At 36.2% G+C, this 22,121-nt stretch overlaps 2 protein-coding genes and 2 long non-coding RNA genes across 5 annotated transcripts; 2 read left to right on the top strand and 2 right to left on the bottom strand.

Moving 5' to 3' along the window:
- Window positions 1–591: 591 nt before the first annotated feature.
- On the top strand, window positions 592–1,489 carry LOC126588249 (uncharacterized). The gene is made up of 2 exons (XR_007611382.1): window positions 592–820; window positions 901–1,489. It is a non-coding gene; the product is annotated as an uncharacterized LOC126588249 (long non-coding RNA).
- Window positions 1,490–1,633: 144 nt separating this feature from the next.
- On the top strand, window positions 1,634–5,316 carry LOC126588246 (uncharacterized). Of its 2 annotated transcripts, XR_007611379.1 has the most exons (3): window positions 1,947–2,456; window positions 3,370–3,835; window positions 4,982–5,316. It is a non-coding gene; the product is annotated as an uncharacterized LOC126588246 (long non-coding RNA). The 2 variants fall into 2 exon arrangements; XR_007611378.1 differs by lacking the exon at window positions 4,982–5,316 and having other exon boundaries at window positions 1,634–2,456; window positions 3,370–4,038.
- Window positions 4,593–6,231, bottom strand: LOC126588244 (uncharacterized). The gene is made up of 4 exons (XM_050253334.1): window positions 5,946–6,231; window positions 5,726–5,786; window positions 5,392–5,615; window positions 4,593–5,076 (listed from the first exon to the last, which is right to left on the bottom strand). The coding sequence occupies exons 1-4, from the start codon at window positions 6,093–6,095 to the stop codon at window positions 4,978–4,980; spliced, it is 534 nt and encodes a 177-aa protein (XP_050109291.1). The 5' UTR covers window positions 6,096–6,231; the 3' UTR covers window positions 4,593–4,977.
- A 15,028-nt stretch (window positions 6,232–21,259) lies between these two features.
- Window positions 21,260–21,883, bottom strand: LOC126590364 (uncharacterized). The gene has a single exon (XM_050255835.1). It carries the CDS (start codon window positions 21,881–21,883, stop codon window positions 21,260–21,262), a length of 624 nt encoding a protein of 207 aa, XP_050111792.1.
- Between the last annotated feature and the right edge of the window lie 238 nt (window positions 21,884–22,121).

The raw sequence follows: 22,121 nt of genomic DNA, 5'->3' as shown, positions 1-22,121 counted from the left end.
ACTCATACCCATAACCGTTTATAAACGGTTAACTATACCCATAAACGCATACACATTTAACCGTAACCGTTTAATACTCGTTTACCCATTTACCCTTTTTATCCCGTTTATCTTCTCTCTTTTTTTCTTTTTTTTTTTGGGGGAATTTTCATGAAAAGGGCTTGGACTAAGTTTATTTTAATAAAAAACCATGCTATAACTTTATTTAATTAAAAAGACTTAAATTTTAATGAAAAACCCTTAAATTTTAATAAAAAGGACAAAAGAACTTAAATTTTAATGAAAATGACATAATTATAATATTAAAAAAAATTTAAAAAAATCTGACGCGCAAACTCATGTCCTCACACTGTTTATGAAACTTTTACACTGTTTATGAAATTTACGACACTGTTTATAAAACTTACTGCATTGTTTATGAAAACTTATGACACTGTTTATGAAACTTACTACACTGTTTATGAAACTTAACGGTACTGCACCACTGTGTTGTGTTTGTCACCTGGCCCACTCTGTTTTCTTCCCCTTTTCTTTCTTCTTTTCCTTTTCCCACGTGAACACTCCAGAACTCTCTCTCTCTTTTCAAACTCTCTGCCTTCTCTCTAAACCACCATATCCAAAAAGAACTCCAAGCACCATCACCACAAATTCCAATTTAATTGAGACCCCAAACCACCAAAATACAAGACCTATGCAAGCTGGGGATAACTATGGTACCATTGCATGTTAAATTTGGTAATGGGAAGTAGGATAATCCAAGCAGGGGTTCTCGGTGAGAGTTGCTCTAATGGAATCAAGCTACAACCCTTGAAAAGAGGAGGTAAAATTAGCTTGGTTTTGTTGTAATCTGTTGCTAGTAATGTCTTCTAGTATCTTGGATCAAATATGGGTTTGAAATAGTTTTAGGTGGACCACCCTCCTACGTTCCAGTGTGACTGCTTCAGGAGCTACATGAGTTTTTGGGCACGGTAGGACGCTTCGTCGAACCGGCAACTGATCCATGAAATCCTGGAGGCTTATAAGGAGAGGTTGGCGGAGAAGAAGAGGAGCAGAAACTCAAAGGTGAAGAAAGAGAGAAGGAAGGCTAACAAGGGCAGTGGACGGCGTCGCTGGCTCTGATCCTCTTGTTCCTTGTTGCTAAGCTCGTCGCCATGGCGGTTGCTGGCCGGCAATCGGAGGTGAAGTTCGGGGAGGGTGGGGATGCCGACAGTGAAGGAGTTGGTGCAGAGGAGGTGAGCTTCGAAGAGAAGAGGCTGAAGCACCGAACTTCTGTTATGTATTTTTCTTTTTTTTCCTCTTGCCCTTATCATTAAATAAAGTTAGTAGATAACAGTAGCCATTGGCTTGCACGGAGAGGGAGGTGTCCCACGTGGGCGGATCCCAGGGCACACAGCTCAACAAATAATAAAATAATTCAAATAACGTATTGTGATTTGTAATATTCATTTTTATTATTAAATGAAAAATTTTAAGTTTGATTGTCATTAAAGTAAATTTAAATCATATTATTTATTGGTGTTGCACACAGAGTAAATAAAGAGCGAAGAAACTGGGGGTGCACAACACATAGCAACAAATAAAATAATTTCAAATAACGTGTTGGAGGAGGGAAGAAAGAGAGAGGCAACTGAAGGGCGTAATAAAGTAATCCAAATAACGTGATGCAGAAAGAGGGAAGAAAGAGGGGGGAAACTGGAGGGGTAATAAAGTAATCCAAATAACGTGTTGTAGACGGAGGGAAGAAAGAGCGAGGAAGCTGCTGGGGTACACGGTGAGACAGGGGTCCCACGCAAGTAATTAGGTTGCATTCACACACAAGTCAGTCACGAAATAATAGAGTAATCCAAATAAGAGAGGATTGGTCGACCAATAAAAACTAAGAGAGGATTGTGTTCACACACAATATATAACGGAAACAAGAGAGGATTGTGTGAACACACAATAAAAAATAAGACAAGATTGTGTTAATGGATAGTGTGAACACACAATATGTAGCGGAAATAAGAGTGTTCACACACAGTATATATAACAGCAGATGGATATTGCCATTCACATTTAACGTTCACACCCTCCATGATCAATGCAGTCAGTATCTTCTTTCCTCTCCCTGAGAAAACCCCAGCGCCGTCTCAAGCTAAAGCGCTACAACCTTGTCTCGTCTCAGCTTGTCTGCTGCTTCCAAGCCCAGGTCCATCTCCAATCCTCCGCCAAAATATCGAACCCAAAGTAGGGGAACACGATCAACAGCCCCGGTGACAAGAGAGACAACCAGAGAAGGCGGTTGAGATGTTATACAGCCCAGCCAGCAACGGAGCAAGACTGAAAAGGTATAAAATTGCTTCCCTTTGCCAATTGTGATACGCGATCTGTAAATATAGTCCCTGGAAGAAGATGGATGCTCAATTGAGAGCCCTCCCCACCTCATTTCCGTCATGCTGTGGCCTAAACCTGATGTGGTAGGTATTTATTTGTTTAATTGTTTACCTCTAGTTCTTTTTCTATTTCATTTTTCATATCGTCGGGAATTTATCAAGTTCTATTACTAGCCTTGGTTTTTTCATACAACGATATATTTTCATTAAGGAATGAGAAGTTTAGCTAAGATACGCAATAAAATCTAATTTGGTATCAAATTTATTATTGACAAGATTCGGACCTAAGTTGTCTGAGAATGCTAACAGTGGAACAATGGCAACCTCTCTTTTTAATTCTTTTTAAATTTTTGGTCTAAACCTCTTTTTTTTTCTTTTTCTTTTTTTAATAAATGATATTATTTACATTAAAAATGAAGAGTTGATTTAGCGTTATAATGTACAAGCAATAACTTAAAATTTTATACTTATCAGTTAAGAGAAATACTACTAAATCGTACTGAATTGTAGTATTATGTGACTTTTTAAATTTATTTTTAGAGCTTCGGGATTAATTAAGAAGACATGCGAGAATCCCCTATCAAGTGATCCGAACTTTTCAAATTTCATCAAACGGTTCATTTATTTTGACCTCTTAAAATGTGTAATAATTTTTTACCCTTTGATGAAATTTCAAAGGTGCGAATCACTTAAGAAGATCTCTTTCTGTTTTAGGCAATCATCTCAATTTGTAGGACTAGGATGTGATCGGACAATTGTAGAATTCAAAGCCTTCTGCAGAATTTAATTAATTCTCCCAGCAATCAATACTGCTAAACATAAAAGAAATTGATAATTTGTTGAACAATGATCTTCTATTTCTACACAGAAGCTTGTATGAACTTTCGTAACAAGTTGAAGGTGACAACTTCACATGTTTCCCTGCTGAGAAAAATTTCTGGGTCTTTTTTCTTTCAGATTCATTTTCGATGTTCACTTGAATCTAGTCTTTGCTTAGGTACCATTCTGAAGAGTGTCATCAACGGTGCACCTCCGACTCTGAAGTAATTTTGAAACAACCAAACTGAAAGCGAACACGACAGGCAAAGGGGACAGTTTGATAGGACTAGTAGCATGGCGACGGCTGAAATGATACTGCACTGCTGAGCAAATGCATTGAACAATGGCCAGACCTAATCCAAAAATTTCAGGGAATGTACCAAAAAGCATGTTATTTGGAGTTGGATAGTGAAAACACCATAGCATTCCCCGACTCCTCAATACAACTCTTTCCTTTATAGCATTTTGAAGGAGCTCGCAGATGCAAACAAGTACAGCCACAATTGCCAACAGCATACCAATTAATGCGTAGTGAGGATTAAGTGGGGAGGAAACCTGATCAAAAACCGATGCCAGAATCTCGATGCCGCAGCTAGTGAGTAACAGGATCCACTCTGATGAAGTAACCTGCAGTAGAAGTTCTAGTGAGTAATAGGATCCACATTAAGTTCTAATTTTTTTCATTAAAACCTGGTGTGGGATTAGATATTTGATCTTAGGTTTAAATGTCAAAATGATCCCTGTCTTATGGTCATATGACCAATTTAGTCTTCGTGTTTTCGACTTGGCTAATTTAGTCTTCATGTTTGTCTCTTTTAACCAATTAATAAGGACATTTTATTCAATATCTTTTAGAAAATTCATAAAAAAAATTATATGATATATAATTACTCTTTATCTTTATATAAAAATGCAAATCAATCAGAAATAACACATATAAGAGATAAAACTTTTAATCTAAAAAATGATTAAGGTTGTGGCATAGAAAAGAGAGAGGACAATGTTAGGAAGGAGGTCGGAGAGTTGAGAAGAGAATAATTTTTTTTTTCTAATTTTTAATTTAATATTATTTTTTAATATTTTAAATCAAATAAATAATTTTTAAAAAAAAGTTTATAGTAATTATAGTTTCTTTATAAAAATTTAATGAAAATGTCCTTAATTGGTCAATGAAGATAAACATAAGGACTAAAATGGTCAAATTGAAAACATAAGGACTATTGATCCAATAACTAAAACACAACGACTATTTTAACATTTAAGCCTTGATCTTATTCCTCCATGTCATCATGATTATTATAACTCATATTTTGTTGTTTTTAAACTCTTTAATGGCTCTTTTTGTTCCCATTGTGCCCCCTATAATTAGTTATTTGACCTTCTTGGTATGTTCCACATTAGTAGACTAATTTTGACTTTGATTAATTTATGATAGTGCCCGGAAAGATTTTTCATATCATCCTGCCTAAATTACAACATGAAAAAAGTCAAGGTGTCCTTTGATGTTGCATCCTTAAATGGCCGATGCTCATTTTGAATAAAAAAAAAACATTTAATAGTAATATTTAGGGGTAATATAGGAAGACAAAACATAGTAAATTATATCAAAGAAATTAAATATGACGTGAAATATAAATGCTGATTTGGACAAGAGTTAAACAACTAAAATTAGTTTTTAATCTCATTTGGACACAAATCAATTGACTAAAATTAGTTTTTAATCTTACTTACAGTATTTATCTAAAAGCAATCATTTTTTAGGACTAAAAGTTTTCTATTTTTTTTGTTAGAAAACAGAGAACCTTCCGATCCCAAGGATAAAAACCAGCTGACTGAAGCTCAAGACCAATACCCGTATCACATGGCGTTGCTCGTCAACGAGGCCCTGCAATCAAGAGTTGGAATCGCCCAAATTACTTCAAAGTTCATTTGAAATTATGAATGATAAACGAATACGGGAAGATAATATTTGTTTTAAGAGCTAAGAGTCTAAGACAATGAAGGTTTGATCAAAGGGTAGATTAAAGGGAATTTTAACGAAAATCTTCCGGTGCTGTTCACTTTGATGAAAAATCAAATTTTCACACTAAAAGATTAATTTTGGTACTATTTACTTTACCATTTATTTTATTCTTATCTTTAAAATTTAAAGTTTTCAAACGATTTTAATTAGTTTTCCTTAAATTAAAATGGTGCGCACCTCTCCATCTGAACCACTTTCAGAAAGCTCAGATTCGGATGACATGGTTAGGTAGCGTGAGTTAACACCCTCGCATGGTTGGATGAAGCCGTCTTGGCAGAAAGGGCATTTGATTTCGACTTCGACATCCACAGTGACCAGATGACGACACCTGTAGCAGTAGTACCTAGTTGGAATTGCTTCCTCGGTTGTATTTATCTCGTTCATCTCCCAACTACCTTTTGCTGCACAACCGTATATGGACTAGAATCATACAGAAATAACTGTAACATAACGAGCAAAACAGCCAACCATCAGGCAATAAGTTTGCGTTTTTTAGAGTAACCGCACGCACCTTCCATAAATTGATATGCAGCTTTGAAAAACAAGGCTGCGACCCGCAACTTGAGCAAGGGCTGGAAGTTGAAAGTTGAAATAAAATACGAAAAATGAGTTGGTAACGGTGCATATAGAAATTTGGTATAGGGGAACTAATGAACTTAATTGATTGGATAGAAAGAGGGGAGGGAGGGAGGGAGGAAGGAAGGGAGGGAAGCGAGGGAAGCAGGGAGAACCTGAGCAGCAAGTTCGTGATTGGCAGTGCTATTGGGCGTCACTACTCCGACTCCGACACCAACATTGCTGTCAGTAGGCGTCACTACTCCGACGACGGAACCAACATTGCCATCTTTCAGGTAACTTTTCATCTGCATCTCCATCTCCATCACTAAGGCCTCCTTCCGCTGTTGACGCTGTCAATTAATATGTTTATCCTTTAGTAATCTAGTGATCTATATAGCGTCAGTGGGCGTCACCACTCCTCCAACGACGACGCCAACACCACATAAACATCCTTCCAACTTCCTCCATTTCCGTTTTATAACAACTTCCTTACAACTTCCTCCATTCCGATTTATAACAACTTCCTTACAACTTCCTTACAACTTCCTTCTTTCGCTGTTGTTGCTGTCAGTTAACGCGTCTACAGTGTACAGCATTCTTTCTTCCATGTATAAAACCAGTCTTTCACCCGCAGTGACGATTTATTCTTTTACATCTCACTCTTTACTCGCCTTTTTTGTTTTGTTTATACTATTATTTTATTTTATTTTTTAAAATTTAAAAAAATAAAAAAAATAAAAAATAAAAAATAAAAAGAAGAATGGTTCATGTAGTTGGTAGTTTTGTTCTGTTAGTTTGAAATTTTGTTAAAATTAATTTGTTTTATTTTAAATTTTAATTAGAGAGGGTAAGTTGAGATTATGAATGAGTCATTTTTTTTTTTCGGGCTTTATATATAAAGATATAGAAGAGAGCAACACAAAAGTGTTTAAAATATTATAAATTTTAAATTGTCCTTCAATGATTTTAAAATTATAATTAAATTAAAAGGAGTTAAAGTTAAAACTTCAGAAAAATAACAAAAACAAAAACCCCATATTAATGAAAAGAGGAGTTGATTACGTGGTCAAGAGAAAGTGGGAAATTGCTACTACTTTCTATTGCCCAAAATAATTGTCCCGCCCTGGAGATATTTCGTGGTCTTTACCAAGAAATACTAAGGGAATAAAAAATCTGACTAAAAATAAATGAATTAGGATTTAAAATATTATTGTTCTCTCATCTGCAATAACTGGAAACTTTCGACAGGATATCGCCGTTCTCACATCTGTCTAAGTAGGTGTATATCTTTTGTATTTATATGCGATTTTACTTTTCAACATGCGACGAAGGTTCATGTTTAGATACGTGGGGCAGTTGACTGCTGCTAATCCAGTGACATATAAAATCCTTTTTCTGAAATTTCGTTGGATTCTTATGCTGACCAAAGACAAATGAACTAATGAATCAATATTTTTAAATTGACCGACACCAAAATAACGTCTTTTTTGTTTTGTTGCAAACGTGCAAACGCGTAAGTAGCACTTTAGAGCAACCCCACTGTAGTATCTAGCAATGGAGATTGGCAACAAATCCAATCCAATTGCCCCCAAAACTAGCTCCAGCCCATCAGGGCTATTGGACTAAAGGGAAGCTCGTGGGAGAGGTCAAGCCGGAATTCAAGGCCCAAGTGCCTGAGGGGAAAGTGACGTCAAGCTGATGTCAACCACATTTTAAAAGAATTTGCAGAAGGCGCGTGGTTACGCATCTCCAGCATATTTTCAGATGATGGGGCCCACATGTCAACCCCACTCAATCATGTTGAATCTGCACTATTTGATTTTCAGATCAATGATCTAGTTTTTTCAACATTACTTTTTTTTTTAAATAAAAATTTCATAAATGTTTGGGTGGGCCACGTGTCACGTTCTGGGCTATTGGATTTCAAATTTTTTGTAATCCAATGGTCTAGATTAATTAAGTTAATAATTTTTTTAAACAAATTAAAAATCCAAAAAAAATTCAAAAAAAATTATAAAATTATAAATTTTTTTTTCTATAATTACCTTATCATTTTCTCCCACCTTACACCACATTTCAATATTTTCAATGATTCTAAATAGGTAAAGACATATCGCGTGACAAAATTGTTTAAAAATTTTATCGAAATCTATCTACAAAAATTTTACTTTCGGATAATGACACCTGACATGACAAGATCGATTAAAAATTTTATTCGAAATTTAAATTAATTTTTTATATTATTTTATAAAATAAATAAATACTAATATTTTATTGTCTATTGTCATGGCTATTCAGTTTAGAGATGGAGATGCAAAAAGATATTACTGTTCATTAAAAGCAGTTAGTATTCACTAGAGGGGATTCAATTGCATATTGCCATGGGGAGCCCTTAACTGGAATTGCTCTTATAACAGTGGTGGAAATGTTTTGAGCCATTGCATGACGGTGTGAGTTCAAACTCCGTTAGTGACTAATCTAACGAAATTTATCGTTTGACAAAAATAAAAACACGCAAATGCCTTCTTTTGCTGACTTCATATCTAATTCAAAGCTTCTCCAGAGTTCAAATTTCAATGAAGCACCCTTTATCGCACTTGGTTGTATCATGAAATTCCAATCATATTAGTATTTTTCTCATCTTGGACTTATTTATTTTTATATATTAATAAATATGTGTTTGTTGTAAGCATAATTTACTGAACAATTATGGAGGCCAGAGAGAGAGGGAAGGTGCGGCATAGAGAAAGAAGAGAGAGATGTGTAATTGTGAGGTGTGTTCTATTCCACCCCCATTGTACCTTTATTTATAGTAGTAGGGAATGTTAATTCCTTATCCTTTTAGGATTATAACTCTTAATAGGTAATCAACTCCTAATAGGAATATAAAAGATATTTCAAGATATACTAGGATTTACACAATCTCATTCCTAATCTAGTAGGACTACAACAATGTTTTATTTATTAGACCTAAATTTTGTATGTTACATCTCGTTAGTCCTACATCATTCCCTGAAGTGAAATATTTTCGAAGTAGAGTTACTAAGAGGATTTTTTGAGATTAGAATTATTTGAGTTTTGAATACTAGTGATGGTAAATTTCATATTAGGTTCTGCAAACCTGATCAAGTGATCTTAAGAGGTCATAGAATGGGGAAAAGGATACTTGCCAGATCTTTTTCTTGGGGATCCCATGATCGTGACCGTCCATCGTACATCTTGCGGTAAAAAATCATTTTAAAATTTAAAAATGAAAACTAACCATACGATATACGATGAACGATCCCTGTGGAGCCAAAAATAATCAAGAAAAATATGGAGGCGACACGTGAATTCTAGGATTAAAATGACAAAATTACCCTCGAGGAACACCGGGACTCCTACTCACGAGCAGTGGACAATCATCCCTCAATCAAATCAAAAGTGTCCAAAATAGTTATTTATTCAAAACCTATTTCATCAATCCTCATCAAATCTTCTCCACAAGGTAACCCCCAAAACATTCCTTCCAAATTATATTAATTAGTTAATTAATTGATTTATTACCCAATTAATCTATTAATTGACTAATTAACTACAAATTACACCCAAAAATACCACAAATGGCCGGTCACCATCTCTCCTAAGGGGGCCGGCCACACCCCTATATATACCATCTCATTTTCTCCAAAACTCAATTCCAATTCTCTTACTAAATTCTCAAAATTCTCTAAACACTTTTCTCTCAAAATTGTAACTTTGGCATCAATGGTTCTTCGGCCAAAGCCCCCCTAACCCCCATTCATCATGGGCACGTGAGGCTCTTGGCCTTGACCTAAGGTGTTATTTGTTTTGTAGGTGTAATTTGTCTAAGAACAAGGAGAAAGAAATTTGCATCCACAGTCCCAATCATGGGATCTCTAGGAAAAGGATCTTGCGATGATCCTTTTACATAGAATGGCCGCCACGTTAGTAATAGAAAATATACTTATGTTTTGTATTCATTTCCAGTAGAAAGTAAAATTCATTTCGTAATTGCATCCAAACTTGAGGGGTAAAATGTAATTTATCCAAATTATTACATGTTGGAGGCATTTTAATTATAAGCTGCTTCAAATGATTATATTTAAGTCTTTTGTATTATGAACCCTAAGTTCTCTCATCTATAAAGATTTTACATTTGACTAATTCTGAAAATCATATTATTTAGGGTAAATTACACAAAATTACTTTAACTATGGGTCGAACCACAATCTTATACCTCATGTTTTAAACATTGCAATTTCATACCTCAACTTATAAATTCGTTGTAATATCAGACTTTCATTAAAGTTATTGTCAATTTGACTGTTAAATGATGATGTGGCAAGAGTGGGGTCCACTCATTCTCCAACTAAAATAAAAAATTAATTAATTATTAACAAAAAATTAATTTTGTATTTAACAATTAAAATGAATTAATAAAAAATTATACTCCTCAGATATTTTCAATTCCCCGAGTTTGCTCCACTACCCTTCTCCTACACCCCCATCGTCGACTACCTTCCTAAATACTTGCACCGTCCCCCCACCCATCCTTCTCAGCCGTCTTCATCATTCTCTTCAACCACCTCTTCCTCTTCGCACCTCTGCTCTTGACTTCCGCTTCAACTCCTTCTCCAACATCACCATTGCCACCGACCTCACTCTCATCAACGACGCCCGACTCTACGCCGCCATTCGCCTCACAAATAACACCTACCAGTTTGCCGTAGGCTGCATCTTCTACCCAACAAAAATTCTCAGAAAACACACCTCTAACTCTACCTCTGTCGCCTCCTTCACCAACACCTTCATCTTCTCCATCCTCCCGTCGATCCCGAGATTCGGCCTCTGCTTTGTCCTCTCCAACTCCACCTCGCCGCCCAACGCCTTCGCCAGCCAATACTTTGGCCTCTTCACCAATGTCAACGTCCCATTCGTCGCCCCGTTGCTCGCCGGCAAGTTCGACATGGGTCGAAACCTGGAATTCAACGACCCAAATGGGAATCACGTCGGAATCGACAGCGACGATTGAGCCGCTGACGGAGGCCATGCAGATATCGAAGAGGCTGTCAAATACGGGGTAGTCCTCGCCGACGTTGAAGCGCCTGAGGTGAGGGGAGGAACCGGAAAAATTTGGGAAATTGGAAAAATTTGAGGAAGAAAGGTTTTTTCTTTTTTTAATTCATTTTAATTGTTAAATAAAAAATTAGTAATTTATTAATTTTCTATTTTAGTTGGGGAATAAGTGAGCTCCATTCCTGCCATATCATCATTTAATAGACAAATTGACAAAAAAATTAACTGAGGTCTGACATTGCAACGAATTCATAAGTTGAGGTATGAAATTATATTGTTTAAAACATGAGGTATGAGATTGTGATTCAACCCATAGTTGAAGTAGTTTTGTGTAATTTACCCTATTATTTATGTTACAATATATAACCGCTCTTATGGGCACCTATTAAGCGATCATGAAGATGTTGATCTACTATTTTGGTTATCATGTTTTAATCAAACGTATTTGAGTCCCTAAAGTAGAATACTTAAGAAATTGGTGATGAAATAAAATTAGATCGGGGAGACCAATTTTACCGTCGTTGTTTTCTTATTTTCTTTTTTTTTTTTTGTTTGGGGGTGGGGGGGGGGGGGGGGGGTGGTTTGTATTTGCTGTTGTGAATATCTTTGCTATATGGATGACAGTGCAATCAAGAAGATTGAAATTCAAGCCGCAAGATAAGTTTGATAAGGATAAAATAGTACCTCATTGTAATGGTAACTCATAATAGTTACTATTTCAGTTAGATAGTTACTGTAGGGAATTTATTTTGTTTTTACCCAAAGTGTAACTATATATACATGTGTAATATTATTTTGAGAATTAATGAGAAATAATCAGAAACATTATTCTCAATATGGTATCCTCCGCCAGAGTACTGATCAATTGTTGGGGCTCTCCAATACTTAACTTGGACCCGGCTGGACTTATCCTTTGCTGTTAATTTGGTATGCCAGTTCATGCATTCACCCAGAGAGCAACATTTTCAGGCAGTCAAACGGATTTTACGATACTTAAAAGGTACCCTTGGCCTTGGTTTGTGGTTTCCAAAATCCTCCTCTTCCTTGATCTTTAAAGCCTTCTCTGATGCTGACTGGGCGGGTTGCCCGTGGGATCGACGATCTACAGGAGGGTTTTGTATTTTTCTTGGTCCATCTCTCATCAGTTGGTCTGCAAAGAAGCAACACACAATTGCTAGATCCTCTACAGAGGCTGAGTACCGCTCCTTGGCTCATACTGCAGCCGAACTCACTTGGATTTGTCAATTATTCACTAATATTGGTTTCCAGCTACCTATCATTCCTCAGATTTGGTGCGACAGTGTTTCTGCTATTGCCTTAGCATCAAATCCTGTCTTTCATGCTCGTACTAAGCATGTAGAAATTGATTATCACTATATTTGTGAGCTAGTTTTAGCCCACTTGATCCGAGTTCAGTTTGTTTGCAATGCTGATCAACTTGCTGACCTTTTTACCAAGTCTCTTCCTCGACAAAGATTTCTTCATCTTCGGTCCAAGCTCTCTCTTCAATCCTCTCCGTTTAGCTTGAGGGGGTGTGATAAGGATAAAATAGTACCTCATTGTAATGGTAACTCATAATAGTTACTATTTCAGTTAGATAGTTACTGTAGGGAATTTATTTTGTTTTTACCCAAAGTGTAACTATATATACATGTGTAATATTACTTTGAGAATTAATGGGAAATAATCAGAAACATTATTCTCAATAAAGTTTACATAGAGAAAGTGAGGAAACAAAAAAAACAATCAGTATCTACAAGGATTGGTGTCCGGATTTGATAATCTAAAGTTGTGGCAAGTGATTTATGTTATCTGTAAGATGCAATATTAGTTATCTAAAGTGGTGTCAAATGGATAATCATCTATGACATATGGGATTTACAGTACGTACTATATTGTTAAGGGCTATAAGATGATATTATACAGAGTGATGAATGCCGACAACTAAAATATAATTGGCTAAACTGGAGAAGGCAATTCAATGAAGTTGAATATATTTAAAAGATGTGGAATGATTGTACTTATAATTTTTTTTTTTTTTTGTCAAACGATAAATTTGGTTAGGTCATCTTCAACCGAGAGCTGGTCAAAGAACTCGTTTTAACCCTTTGGTCCTTCAAGATATTAATATTTTAATGGACAGTACAGGGCTATATTTGCCTCCATATCCAACCGAGGGCCAAAGGGCTCGTTTTAGCCATGTCACAAAAAACCGTCTCCAACCGAGGGCCAAAGGGTCATAGGGTCAAACATAATTTATTATTTAAATTTAAAAACAACAACAACTTAAATTTAAAAACTACAACTTATATTTAAAAACTACAAATTAAATTTAAAACTACAAATTAAATTTTGTGAGCAATGGTGAATGAATGGTTTAGGTATTTATAGGAAAAACATTAGAACTTTTAAGAATTAAAAAAAAAAATTGAATCCAACAGTAACTGGCGTCAGCTAGCCGTTAGATTCAATTTTTTGTTTAAGCATTCCTATCGGATATAACAGACATGAATAAATTTATATTAAATATATTCTTGTCGGTTATATCCGACAGGATTGCTGGAATTTCTGGCCACCCCCAGGTTGGCTGGTTGGTTGCATGCGGCCAATGCTTTGGCCCTTTGGCCCTTTCAGATTTCATGGGGCCCACGAGCCATATGGCCTAGCCCTTGGAGACTGTTTTCGGGCTATTTTTTGCCCTCTGGCTCTCTGGACCCTTCGGTTGGAGATGGCCTTAGATTAGATGTTAGATTAGTCATTCACGGAGTTTGAACTCACGCCGTTATGCAACAGCTCAACATCTTTTTATCACTGTGGCAAAGAGCCACTTGCGGTTGGACTTATAATTGAAACACGCAATTATAAAGCCAAAAAGGATAGGAATATGTGTAAAATAAACTCACTTGGTACCATACAAGGTTTACCATGGAGACATGAAAATTATATATGCAACCATGTTTTATTCTTATGAAGCGTTTATACTACATATTTATGGGGATTCACAATTATGTGAAATTTTTTAAGGATTATATAATGCTTAAAGCATATCTAAGCGATTTTTTTAGGGATACATAAGAACAAATCCCAAAAGATATGAAAGTGACATGAAAATTTATAAATTGCTTAAAGATAATATCAAAGTATTGAAAGAGCCTAAGCTCAAGGTTGGGTTAATTATACTAACAATCCCCGAGGTTTATTGAGTTTTCATAAAACTCCCTCATATTTGAAACATTACACTAACACCCCTCATGTTTTAATTCACTTTCACGTAATCCATTCAGTCAAAATTCTGCTAATAAATGGACAACTTTACCCTTATAGCTAATTAATTAAATAATAAAGAAAATATTAAAAATAAATAAATTAAACATTAAAACATAAATTAAAATTTTAAAATGAAATAAATCAAATGCAAACCTTTATCGAGGCACCGTGAGTAACTGGCATTGCGGGAGGGTCTTCATCAGGTTAAGAACAGAAAATGCCTCGTCAGTCAGATTGTTCAGACAAAGATGAAAATTTTCTTAATTTTTCTTTAAATTAAGGGCAAAAACCTCAAGAGCATAGAGACACTGCTTCTTCTCAATGGCGTCGGACAGGGCCTCGGTGACAGTGTTGACCTAGGCCTTGGCATTGCTCTTCTGATCCACCTTATTCTTCACATTTTTCAAAGCGGAAGGAGCGCAAGTTTTTCTGTAAGTCGCTGGAGTCGATGTATCCGAGACGCCCGGGAACTCGCCTCTCTTCCAGTTGAGCTTTTGTTGAGAGGAAGAAGATGCGGGATGAAAGAGGAAAAGAAGGAGAGAGAGATTGAAGAAGCTATGGATGGCTTTGGCATGCAAAATTGTTAAAGCAGTGACGGGGTAGTGAGTAGCGAGGGTCGGGCGGGGGAGAAGCAAAAGGATGAAGGTGGCAATGGTGGGACGACGAGAAGGGAAAACGGCGGGGAATGGAATTGGGGAAGGTTTAGGTTTACTCTTATTTTTTTCGCCTTTTCTATTTTTTAAGTTTTTAATTTATTCTTTTAATGTTTAATTTATTATTAATGTTTTTTTCTAATATATTTCTATTTAATTAATTAGTTGTAAGGGTAAAGTTGTTAATTTATTAGTAGAACTTTGACTGAAGGGATTATTTAAAAGTGAATTAAAACATGAGGGGGGTGTTAGTGTAATGTTTTAAATGTGAAAGGGTTTTGTAAAAAAATCGATAAGCCTCAAGAGATGTTAGTTTAATTAACCCGTTCAAAGTATATACTCAATTTTTCTTAAAAGAAAATTATTTAAATTGCCTTAATGAGTACTCTATTAAATTGAATTTTAATTCAAGCCCGAAATCATTGCAACGTATTCATTTTTGAAGAAGTTAGGAAATTTACTCTTGCAGAGTTCATGAATTGCTTAAATAGCATACAAGAATTCTTGTGAATGTCTAGCTATGTTATGTAGTTTATCTATACACTTATCCTCGTATAAGTAAAGTATTATTTTTCATATTGTATTATTTTAGTGCTATGTTAAAGCATGTATAATTATTTTCTGAATTGTTTCTAATCACTTTACATTAGTGAAATACTTCATAAAAATAGTCTAGATATTTTGGTATTTCTCTAACCTCATTAGCTATACAAATGAAAGATAGTCTATGATGATACTGAAGAAATTATATACTAGAGTTGCCAAAGCTCATTCTGAAGAAGATAGATACAATCTCACTTTTATTAATGTTCCTACCATCAAATAGTTTAAGTATGTTGTTATCAGGGACAATATCTCATGAGGGGAGCATCCAACAACTTTCAAAATAAAGGACATATGCGCGTTGTACTTTTTTTCTCTTCGACTAAGTTTTTGTCCCACTAAATTTCACCTAATAATGTTTTAACGAGGCAATATTGAGCACATCTAGCACTATATCAATGATCCTAAAGAATGTTGCACTATGTTTCCCTTCGCTTAGGTTTTATCCCATCAGGTTTCCCACGCAAGATTTTCAATAAGGCAACTATATCATTGGCTGGTAAACATTCAAGGGGAAGTAATGTAAATGTATGGAATGCGGATGACCACCATAATATCAATAACCTCCTCTCTTAGGCCTCGTTTGGCAGCTCGGACTGTACTGACTATTTCAGTCGGATAGGATAAATTGTCAGCGGATAGTACTGACTAAATTAGTCGGGCGTTTGGTGTAATATCGGACTAGAGACTGACTATTTAATACTGTGTTTGGTATTGTACTGGATAAATCGTACTGTTATTATTTTTGTGAAAAACAATTTCCATCGGAGCTGAACCCATCATAGCTGACAAACGAAAGAGCTTTGAACCCACTAAAACAAACACCCAACCTCTCCAGACTCTCATCAGTCACCGTCATCCTCTTCAGCCGAAGCTCCTCTAACAGCGAGTACTCTGCCGCGAACGCCTCCAGCCACGACCGGACATCGAAGCCCCAATGGTCGGGGACCAGATTGAAGTCCGTGAACCGTGGATTCGAATACGAGATTTGAGAGAGTTGAAATTGAAAAAATGGAAAAGATTTTAAGTTTTGAATTTTTTAATGGTGGGATGTGGCATTGACATGAAGATGAAAGCTTTGGATGAAGAAAGAGATGAACGTGAAGATTTGAGGAGAGAGAAGGCCAACCCACAGACCTTTGCGTATTAGAAAATGAATAAAAAGGAAAAGAAATTGATAGAATAATTCTCAGAAGAGGTTGTTTTGAACCTTGTTTGTGCAGATTTCACCATAATTGAAAACCCAGAAGCAAAAAATTGGAGCAAATGAAGAAATCGATATGAAATCTCTTATGGAGTCCTGGGTTTCGGTTGGCTGTTCTTCCTTCTTGGGCTCCTCTGTCACCGGAGCCTCTGCTGGCGGTTGGGATGGAGGGAGGGAGAAAGAGCGGCAGTACCTTGTTTATGGTTGATAAGGAGTTCACAGTGTGCTGGAGAAGAGAGGGTCGAAGAAAAGGGGACGCCTGACTAATTATACCAACCGATAGGGGAGGATAACTAAGCGGGTATAGGCTGTATTAAATTGGTGGGACTGGATTGTTTTATCCGGTGGCTATTTAATACAAATGGACACCAAACACCGTACTCCGTATTATTAGTACTATCCGATGCTTTATACGGTGTGCCAAACGAGGCCTTAATGTTTTGTAACCAGTGCTCTTATTATTGTACTAAGTAGGGGTTAAATTCCAATTCACCGTAAGCTTATAAATAGATGCCTTTCAAAGATGAAAGATAGTATGGAGAACATTTTTCTGTTGTCTTTCTCTACTATCTACATCTCACTTCTCTACTATTTTCTCATTAGTTTTATAACAAGTATTACATTTTTCTCCAAACTCTCAATTGGGCTATAACCCAACCCAACCAAGGTTAGATCCGTCACAAACAGTTGATGCAATTTTTGAACACGTGACAAGTATCTATTGAATGAGCAACACCACTAAAACTATACCATGGTTACAACAGATAATCTCTCCTCACTTACACCAGCTCTCTCATGGAAGAAAAAAAAAATAGGGAAAACAAACAAAAAAGAAACATCAGATTTCTCTAGCACCGATTGAAGCAAATGGAGGAAAGTCAAGCTTACTCTGTGTTCCTCAAACTAAGGGAATGGCCATCCTCCTAAACGACGCCATTGTAGCCAGGCTTTTCAACGTTGGTTCCGTCTTCTCCTCCCTGATTTCTCCATCGGCGAAAACTTAGCTCCCTGATTTCTCCCTCTAGAAAAGGAATCAATCCAACCACTGTGCTATCAATTTGGCTCTTTCAAATTTCAATTTTCTTGTTGTTTCTTTGATTATTGTCCTGGTTAAAAATCTGAGTAATAAAAGCCCTTCACATTCCCCTAACAAAACAAGACGAGTTAAATCCAAGAGAGACGCATAAAGCACAACGGAAAGAAGGGGTGGGTTTGAAAAACCGAAAACGGAACCGAAACCGAAAAAATGAACAAAAAAAATTGAAACAAATTAAGAATACCGAACCGAACCGAAAGTTATTTGTTCAGTTTCAATGATTCAAAAACTAAACTGAACCGAATCAAATCAAATATAATTAATTTTATTTATTTATCATTGGATGTTTATATTCGAAACCCAAATTTAAGTTTAACCCAAATTTTAAGTTCTTATTTTAGGTCCAAATGGCTTGGCCCATTGCTTCCCAACAAGAAAGATATTCAGCCACCATGGTTGAAGCTACAACTGTGGCTTGTTTCACACTCCTCCAACTCACAGCTCCACCAGCCATGGTAAAAACAAAACCTGAAGTTGACTTGAGATCATCTGGGCATCCAGCAAAGTCTGAATCACTATACCCTTACAAAACCAGATTATCTGTCTTCTCATAGATTAACATATGCTTTTTGGTTCTCTGAAGGTATCTCAATACTCGTTTAGCTGCATTCTAGTGAGCTTCACCTGCATTGGCCTGAAATCTCCCAAGTACACTGATTGTGAAAGCAAGGTCAAGCCTTGTACAGACTTGAGCATACATAAGGTTGCCAACAAGAGAAGCATACGGTTTCTCTTCCATGATTTTCCTTTCTAAATCATTCTTGGGACACTGAGCTTTGCTTAACTTGTCACCCTTTGAGATAGGCATCTCAGTAATGCCACATGAAAACATATTGAATCTTTTAAGTACCTTTTCTATGAACCCTTTTTGTGACAACCCCAACAAACCTCTCTTTCTGTCCCTTTTGATTTCAATGCCAAGAACATATGAGGCATCCCCAAGATCTTTTATTTCAAAGTTTTGATGCAAGAGAGTCTTGGTTTCATCCAACCAACTTATGTCATTGAGAATATCATCTACATAGAGAACCAACATGATAAAGCTGCTCCCACTGATTTTCAGGTAGATACAAGTGTCTGAAGGATTTTCAGTAAATCCATGTTCCTTCATTACTTTCTAAAATTTTAGGTACCATTGCCTTGATGTTTGCTTGAGACCATATATTGATTTCTTCAACCTGCAGACTAATTTATCCCTTCCTTCCACTTCAAAACCTTCTGGTTGCTTCATTTATATGTCTTCCTCCAAATCACCATTCAAGAACATAGTTTTAACGTCCATTTGGTGCGAAGCTAAATCAAAATGAGCTACTGTTGCCATTATAACCGTAAACGCATCTTTGGTTGACACAAGTCTAAACGTTTCCTTGTAATCAACCCCTTCTCTTTGAGTAAACCCTTTTGCTTCGAGTCTAGCTTTATGTCTTTCTATATTTCCATTTGAGCCTCTTTTAGTCTTGACTACCAACTTGCAACCAATTGGTTTGATTGCATCAGTTTGTTCAACCAACTCCCACACTCCATTGTCTTTCATAAAGATTAACTCACTGTGCATGGCCTCCAACCACTTTTCAGAATTTAAACTAGTGACAGCTTCCTTGAAAGTTTTGGATCATCAAACTCTGACAAGTCTATAACGTTCTCTGAAGCTTCAGTCATATACACAAAATTAGCTAGGGCAATTGATCTTTTTACCCTAGTTGACTTTCTCAAGATGATAGGGGAATTAATAGTGGCAACATTATCTTCTATTGTCTGTGTAGGCTCCGTCATAATATCTTATTGCATAGTATTTTCGTTTGTTGTGTCAGGGACATCTGTAATCTCTTCACCATTATTTTGCCCTTGTTGCAGGTTATCTTTGCAGGTTATCTTCAGTTTCTTCAATCTCTTCAATAGGGCTTCCATTTAGTTCAGTAATTGGTATAGGTGTAGGGCCTTCAATTGAAGTGGAAGTGGGTTGCGATTCAATCATTATCTCAGATTCTTCATCAAATATAAAATCATCTTTCCTTGTCCCAGAATCAAACTCCATGTCATTTTCCATGAACATTGCCCTCCCAATTTCAACTATTTTAGTCTCATGATTATTAGGGCAATAGAATCTAAAGCCCTTCGATCTTTCTGAGTATCCAATAAAAAAGCAACTTACAGTCTTTGGATCAAGTTTCTTACCATTAGGATTGTACAGTTTAGCTTCAGCTTTACACCCTCAAACATGCATGTGATTCAAACTGGGTTTTCTTGTAGTCCGTAATTCAAAGGGAGTTTTGTTGACGGACTTCGAATGAACTCTGTTGATAATATAGTTGGAAGTCTTGACTGCCTTTCCCCACAGAAACTTAGAAAGATTCACTCAGCACATCATGCTCTGTACCATGTCCAATAAAGTTCGATTTCTCCTCTCTGCAACCTCATTTTGTTCAAGTGTGCCTGGATTTGTGTATTGCGCAACAATTCCATTTTCTTGCAAGAGCAAAGCGAAAGGACCAGGATGCGTCCCAGTCTGAGTATACATTCCATAGTATTCACCACCTCTATCAGACCTTACAATTTTAATTTTCTTTTCCAACTGGTTTTCAACCTCAGTTTTAAAAATTTTGAAAACTTCCAATGCTTTAGATTTCTCGATGATCAAATATATGTTACAGTACCTAGAGAAATCGTCTATGAATGTAATAAAATACTTGTTTCCTTCAATTGTTTACGTAGGGAAAGGGCCGCAAATATCTGTATGAATGATTTCTAGGAGTTGTTTTGCTCCTAGTTGATCCTTTCTTTTATTCACTAACTTTCCCTTGACATAATCAACACAAAATTTAAAATCATTAAAGTTTAATGGATGGAAAATCTGGTTTTTGACTAATAGTTCCATTCTAGGTTTGGAGATGTGGCCGAGCCTTTTATGCCAAAGGTTTGATGAGTTTTTTGGACTTGAGACTTCCTTTTCAACATTGAAAATATTTTCACTTTTATTTAGTTGGAATTTGAACATTCCATCATATAAAGAGCCGGTGCATATATATGAGAAGATTTATAAAAAACATTGAAGCCAATATTATTCAAAGTGGAATAAAAACCTAGCAAAACCAATTTCCTTCTCATGGAGGTACATAAACCACATTCTCAAGTTCTAAACAAAACCCAAAATCTAGTTTTAACCTAACAGTCCCTAGAGCCTTGACTTCAACTCCTCTTCCATTGCCAACATAGACTTTAACTTCATCCTTATTTGGTGCTCTATTGTTATGAAGTCTTGCAATGAATTCGTTACATGAATAGAAGAGCCGGAGTCAAGCCACCAAGCATTGCTAGGTACATCAATCAAATTTGATTCAAAACAAGCAAAAATGTTTGAAAATTTATTTTTACCTTTTTTTGCTTCTTGTTTTGCAAGCCACGCTTTATGCTTAGGACAATTCCTCTTCATGTGGCCTGTCTTTTTGCAAAAATAACATTTGAAAACAGTGGAGTTGGAATTAAGTTTGAAAGTCTTTCTAGAGGTGGGAATGTTTCTGGTACCCTCCATTTTGTTGGCATCAGGCATGTAGTTTTTATTGCCCTTAGTGTAACTTTGAACATAATTCACAGATTCAATCTTCTCCTTTCAGTTATTTCCTTTTTAATTCTCACTTCTTCACCCACACAAATCGAAATCAATTCATTCACATCCCATTTAGCTTGCAAAGCATTATAAGAGACCTTCAACTGAGTATAAAAATCTGGCAGAGAGTTCATGACATGAACCAAAAAGGTTTCAAAAATTGGTACCTCAAGGTTTCTTAGCTTTCCAGCAATGTCGATTACTATGAGTATATATTCACGTACACTTCCTTCACCATCATACCTGATTGATGTGAGTGAATTCATAAGATTGCCAGTTTTAGTCTTCTTGGATTCTTTGTACTTCTCCTCGGTGGATTTCATAAACTCATGTGCATTTGAAGACTTTGGAAATCCTCCATGAATAACATCTGTCATGGATCTCTTGATTATTATCAATGAAATTCTGTTTGACTTCTGCCACTTTTCATACTTTGATCTTTGGCTCGAAGTGCAACCATCAATAGGCAATGGGGGTTCCTCAGTTCTCAGTGCTAGGTCCATATCAATGACACCTAAAACTATCTCCAAGTCTTGTTTCCATTTTTTGTAGTTGACACCAGTGAGTGGTTCAACTGTGTTGCGGTTCATGGAGCTAGAGTTCATGGCTGCAACATGGAAAATGTTAATATTTAATTCCCATTCTTTATATCACTGACTTAAGAATCTTTGGATTAGTGAGTTATATGAAGGTTTTCTTTAGTCATAACACCTTCACAGCCAACATATGATTTTATGTAGCCATTGTTACAACCCTTTATGGATTGCAAGAAGTGACTGTGTTCATACCTTGGAATGTGAAGTGTCATGCCACTCAAGATCAAAACATGGACTACTGAACATC

Source organism: Malus sylvestris, chromosome 11, assembly GCF_916048215.2.
Source record: "Malus sylvestris chromosome 11, drMalSylv7.2, whole genome shotgun sequence".
Taxonomy (NCBI): Eukaryota; Viridiplantae; Streptophyta; class Magnoliopsida; order Rosales; family Rosaceae; genus Malus; species Malus sylvestris.
Note: the sequence above shows the minus strand (reverse complement) of the source record. Positions and strands in the feature narration are given on the sequence as shown.

Excerpts from the sequence above, each read along its gene's own strand:
- LOC126588244 (XM_050253334.1), bottom strand. The coding sequence starts at position 6,095 with ATGGAGATGGAGATGCAGATGAAAAGTTACCTGAAAGATGGCAATGTT. Across the intron at positions 5,787-5,945 it reads ATCACGAACTTGCTGCTCAG|CCCTTGCTCAAGTTGCGGGT; the intron begins GTTCTCCCTGCT and ends TTCAACTTCCAG. Across the intron at positions 5,077-5,391 it reads AAAGTGGTTCAGATGGAGAG|GGCCTCGTTGACGAGCAACG; the intron begins GTGCGCACCATT and ends TCTTGATTGCAG.
- LOC126590364 (XM_050255835.1), bottom strand. The coding sequence starts at position 21,883 with ATGAACTCTAGCTCCATGAACCGCAACACAGTTGAACCACTCACTGGT.